Source organism: Pseudomyrmex gracilis, unplaced genomic scaffold, assembly GCF_002006095.1.
Source record: "Pseudomyrmex gracilis isolate BER0280 unplaced genomic scaffold, ASM200609v1 scaffold_2577, whole genome shotgun sequence".
Taxonomy (NCBI): domain Eukaryota; kingdom Metazoa; phylum Arthropoda; class Insecta; order Hymenoptera; family Formicidae; genus Pseudomyrmex; species Pseudomyrmex gracilis.
Genome location: NW_018023161.1, coordinates 8,377 through 13,428, shown reverse-complemented (window position 1 = coordinate 13,428; position 5,052 = coordinate 8,377). Strand labels below are relative to the sequence as shown.

The 5,052-nt window shown below is 36.2% G+C and overlaps 1 protein-coding gene across 3 annotated transcripts; it reads left to right on the top strand.

Annotated features, from left to right (window-relative positions):
- Nucleotides 1–488: 488 nt before the first annotated feature.
- On the top strand, nt 489–4,808 carry LOC109862894. Of its 3 annotated transcripts, none has more exons than XR_002251248.1 (6): nt 489–1,028; nt 1,552–1,720; nt 1,831–1,961; nt 2,069–2,170; nt 2,381–4,605; nt 4,679–4,808. XR_002251248.1 is itself a non-coding variant. In XM_020443061.1 (6 exons), exons 2-6 carry the CDS (start codon nt 816–818, stop codon nt 3,419–3,421), a joined length of 1,656 nt encoding a protein of 551 aa, XP_020298650.1. In that variant the 5' UTR covers nt 489–679; nt 814–815; the 3' UTR covers nt 3,422–4,808. The 3 variants fall into 3 exon arrangements, 2 of the variants coding, with proteins under 2 accessions (XP_020298650.1, XP_020298649.1); XM_020443061.1 differs by having other exon boundaries at nt 489–679; nt 814–1,028; nt 2,381–4,808; XM_020443060.1 differs by having other exon boundaries at nt 489–679; nt 762–1,028; nt 2,381–4,808.
- The last annotated feature ends 244 nt before the right edge of the window (nt 4,809–5,052 follow it).

The following is a 5,052-nucleotide window of genomic DNA, read 5'->3' as shown; positions in this document are numbered from 1 at the left end:
TTCGATAAGATATTGAAATTATAGAATTATTTCTCAACAAACGTACACGAGCTTTTTTCTTCTGTCGTTATCAATTAAATTATAAATTTCTGTTATGTCTTAATGAGATATATTTTCAAATGTTTGTTTTGGTGTTTTTTCTACTTAAATTTTTTCAAAAAAACATATTTATAATATCACTCAAGTTTTTATGAATTTGTACTACTTACTTTGTTAAATGCCAAAAAAACAATTTTGTTTACGCGTGCTTTTCGCCTTCTGCGTAAGAATGAGTTAAAGAGATATATAAACAAATAACATTAACAAAAGCGAACATGTTATGTTGAAGTCGAAGCGCAAATTTGACAACAGCGAGAAAGACAGATAGACAAAGAGAGAGGAAGAGAGAGAGAGAGAGAGAGAGAGAGAGAGAGAGAGAGATAGGGATAGAGAGACGCGAAAAGAAGTAATGTTGTGGAGAGACAAACAGTTGCGGGGGAGGCAGCAATTCCCGGAGTAGCATAAAGGTGACTTCTCACGACCAAGACCTCCCATATGCCACTTAGCATCCCGTTCGGTTCGGCAAAAAGTTTTACATCCGTGTACACGCTCTGCATCTTTCTTTATCGCGGTGATAAAATGCCTTGTCTCTTTTAATCGCGATGAGGACACAGTAGATGCGCGACTGAGACGAGTACCGGTAATACTCTTAATAATTGTGTTGTGGTCACTTTTTAAAATCAAATTAGTTGTCACGATAATAAACAACGTCAATTTGACAGAGTGATCGAGCGCATAGTTACTTTTTTCACGGGTGAATCTTTGCTTCGACAGCGATGGTGAGAGGCGTTCTGTTCTGTTTACTAGTGTTGTTGTACACACTGACGTTTCTGAGCGACAGTAACGCATATCCGAGGTCGGACTTCCTAGAAAACGGAGATGGTTTTGAGCAAGAAATCGAAGATCCATTACAACCTTTTGACTGGCTAGATGAAGAGAATGACAATTTCAAATCCCAACGAGAAGAGGTTCTGCAAAAGATGCAAGAGGTCTGTGACAGAATCAATAATCTTGCAATAACATTGCTGTCGAGCCGCGCATATATAGTCATTTGTATTTGAGATAATCTGAATTTAAAATGCTTATGTTTGCGCGACTTATGTAGCTTATGCTGCATTTAAATATTCTACACTCGTAAAATAAAGCGTTTATATTAATCAATCAGAACCAAGAAAATAAAAAAAGTTTTAATCTTTTCGCTTTAATAAAACGCTTCTCTTCTCGACAAGTAGGTCTCTCCAAACGTGGACATTGTCTGTAACTGTCGGTGTGAAACTGTCTGTAACGTTTACTGCATTTATATAATTTAAAAACATAAATCGATTCGTCTTTGTTATTCTATGATTCAACTTCACCACGAAAACACATACATACAATACATTCCTAACGATATATATGAATATTAACATTGCAGATTTTGCTATGTAAATATGTGTAAAGAAATTGTACGTATTATATTAGCAAAATCATTATTGTGCTTGAACTGACCTTGCCTTCTTTCTAACACTGCAGATTTTCGGTATTCATAGCCAGAGCGACAATTTGGCACATCGCAAAGTGCCACCGCAATTCATGATGGAGCTTTACAACACCATCGCCGATCCCAATGGGGTTACGCGAGGCCGAAATCTTTATAACGCCAAGGTTGTTCGCAGTTTCGTTGAGAAGGATCATTTTTTCAGTTAGTATCAAAAAAATCAGGAAGGGAGAATCTTCCGATTTCCGATCACTCATACAATATTCGATAAAAACTGATGTAACTGTAACAATCATTATTTTTTATAAGCGCAGATATCACATCGTCGCTATTTTATTACTTCAATGTCTCGAGATTGGAAATAAACGAGTCAGTGCTAGAAGCTGAGTTACATCTCTATCGAAAAAAAACACCTTCGAAGAACTTGGCGTCGCCTTATTATCTGGTAAGTGTGGTTATCGGATTTTTTGTTTCTTTCTGATGCAAATCAAAAACTCTGTGAATTATGCGACGTCATATACGCCTTGAATTCTCGCTTTTATTTATCCGTAGATTAGAGTTTATCAGGTTCTGAACGATCGCAGCTTCGATATGCCAGATCTTCACAGACTGCTGAATGTTTGTTACGTCAGCGCGCACGTTTCTGGCTGGCAGGTATAGACTCATTAATATTTGGTTTTGAAAGTTAGTAAAATTATATTAAAAAAAAAAAGAGAGAGAGAGAGAGAGAGAGAGAGAGAGAGAGAGAGACAGACAGACAGAAAAAGAGAAATTGTAATTATTTTGTTAAATGTCAATATTAATCACATTGTTAAATGCTATTTTTTGCTATTAGGAATGTTTACAAGTAAAAATTTTATACAGGTGTTCAACGTAAAGCAAGCCGTTCTTGGGTGGGTAAGCGGCGAACCGAATCTAGGACTTCTGGTAACGGTTCAAGATCTGTTTGAGGACGAAGTATCAGTAGAGTTTTCACGTCGGAATGAGTACTATCTCGGCAAACAGCCAATATTAGTGCTCTTCAACGACGATCGCAATCTTGCCGTGGATTACATCGCGCCTCATTATTATGTTTATGAGAACCGAAACGATGAAGAAAACGCGGAAAAAAACGCGAAGAGCGAAAAGATTGATTTGAAGAATAAGTATGATAACGTCGAGTATCATAGAAAATACAAGAAGCATCATAAAGATGGTCAGCTAGAAAGAATCAAACTGGTCAACAGACGCAAACCGGAATTCTTCGAACGACAGAAAAAAATACTTACAGAAGAAAACGACGATCTTCAAGAATTGCATGAAACTTCGATATTTGGCACAGTGACAAAACGACGTCGTGGTCACCGCGACGTCACATCGTCTAGAAAGCGCTTTGCCAAGATCGTGTCACATGATGACGCGAAGATTACACAAGTGTTGACGTCGATGGACATCTACGAGAGAGCGGCATTTCGCGAGAGGCTAGGCCTGATAGTACGAGATCGCTCGTTAAAACGATCGATTGCTCAAAAGCAACGATATCGATTGCCTCGATCAGTGGGCAGTCATAACATAATAGGGGCGAGACAAGCTGAGATGAATAAGACAAACGATTGCACGAGACACGAGCTCTACGTAAATTTTCGCAACATCGGGTTGTCGTCATCGATAATTGCACCGCCCGGTTATTCAGCTTATCAATGCAAAGGTGTGTGCGAGCCACCTCTTAGTCAGGATCAACGGCCAACGAATCACGCCACAATCCAAGCGATTGTGCACAAGCTAGGTCTTGTTGAAGGCGTTCAGAGACCCTGCTGTGTGCCGACTAAGCTACTGAGAACCAGCATTCTCTTTTACGACAACAACGAGAACGTCGTGCTCAAGATGTACGACGACATGATCGTTGACAGTTGCGGATGTCGTTAAACAACCTCTTGCGTGTCAGAGTAAAGAGAACTTCCGTTTGCGACACTAAGAGGTTTTGAGGAAAATTGTATTCATTATGATTATATATGCTGCGACAAGAAAAAGATGTCAGAGAGAAAGAAAGATAGATAGATAGATAGATAGGTAAGTAGATAGATAGATAGATGCTTTATTTATCAAGTGTTCCGGGAAAAATTCCTCTTAAGCGCAATATTACAATTCTTTAAGGATACAAGATTAAAGTGAATCTTCTTAAGGATAAAAGTAAGTGAGTATCAGAAAATATACAAAAAAGAATAAAATAAAATAAAATCTGAATAAAATAAAATAAAAATATAAAATATAAGGAAAATCAAAATTAATCAATCGAAAAAATTAATATAAAGCAACGAAACAATGATAGCAGTATACAAAAATAGAAATATACACGCAAATAGAAAAAGTAATACAAAATGATGCAAAATAAGTGTAACAGGAAACAGATTAATAAAAGAAAGCAGTAACAAAAATTAATCAAATTATACATTATCCGCATAAAGCAATTCGTATAATTTCTTTTTAAATTCAAAGAATAGTCTATTACGGACATCCACTGGAATACTATTCCATAGATCCACTGAGACACATCTGAAAGACCGTCTGAATAGTTCAGTGCGACATAAAGAAAGAAAGAATAAGGTCATCATCCTCAGCACGAGTGCCACGCTGCACAACTGAATGTCTAAATTCATATGTATTAAATAAAATCTTAGGTCGCTGTGATTTCAAAAATTTAAAGAGCAAGCAGCTGATGAGGAACATCCTCCGAGATTTTACTTTGAGCCATTTTAATTTTTCATAAGACGGTGTAACGTGCTCAAACCATTTAATTTGAAAAATAAACCTAATACATCTATTGAATGCTCTTTGCAGTCGTAGGTTATCCTTTTCAGTTATATCCGTCATAAGTGTACAACAATAGTCCAGAAACGGAGAGATAAGTGGCGTGACCAATCTCGCACAAAGTTCAGACAAGAAAAGATATTTGTAAATCTTCAGCTGATGCAACAAAGCATTTATATTCGAGATAACAATAGAAAGGTGAACATCCCATGATAGAGTGTCAGTCAAAATGACATCTAGATATGAGACAAATCTCTTGAAGGGGATATTAGCATTGTTAACAATAATTTGAGGCATGGAAGGTAGGTCAATATTTCGTATAAATCTTGCTGTTCCAATAATCATGACTGTGGTTTTATCTTCATTTAACTTTAGTCCATTCTGAGATGTCCAGCCTACAACACTTCGGATGTCAGCATTAACTTTAGATATGGCCAAGGTTCGGTAGTGTCTAGTTAAAAAGATAAAAGTTAAGTTAAAAAGTTAAAAAGTTAAATAATTTTAACTTTATCTAGTTACATTTTTAGATTCTTATCTTTTAACTTTATTTAGTTATATTTTATCGGTAACTAGTAACTTTTTATTTCAACTCTCTTGAATCTACTATAGCCATAAGATTTTTTATTTGTTTGCATACAAAACGGAACATATTTCTCTCGTCGTATGATCATAATTAATTTTACATGTTTATAGGCCGAAAAATTCGACCAATCACAAAGCTCAGAATGATTCGTTTTATATGCAAATAA

Bases quoted from the DNA above. Each gene is read 5' to 3' on its own strand.
- LOC109862894 (XM_020443061.1), top strand. From the start codon at position 816: ATGGTGAGAGGCGTTCTGTTCTGTTTACTAGTGTTGTTGTACACACTG. The intron at 1,029-1,551 runs GTCTGTGACAGA...CTAACACTGCAG, and splicing joins TTCTGCAAAAGATGCAAGAG to ATTTTCGGTATTCATAGCCA. The intron at 1,721-1,830 runs GTTAGTATCAAA...TTATAAGCGCAG, and splicing joins TGAGAAGGATCATTTTTTCA to ATATCACATCGTCGCTATTT.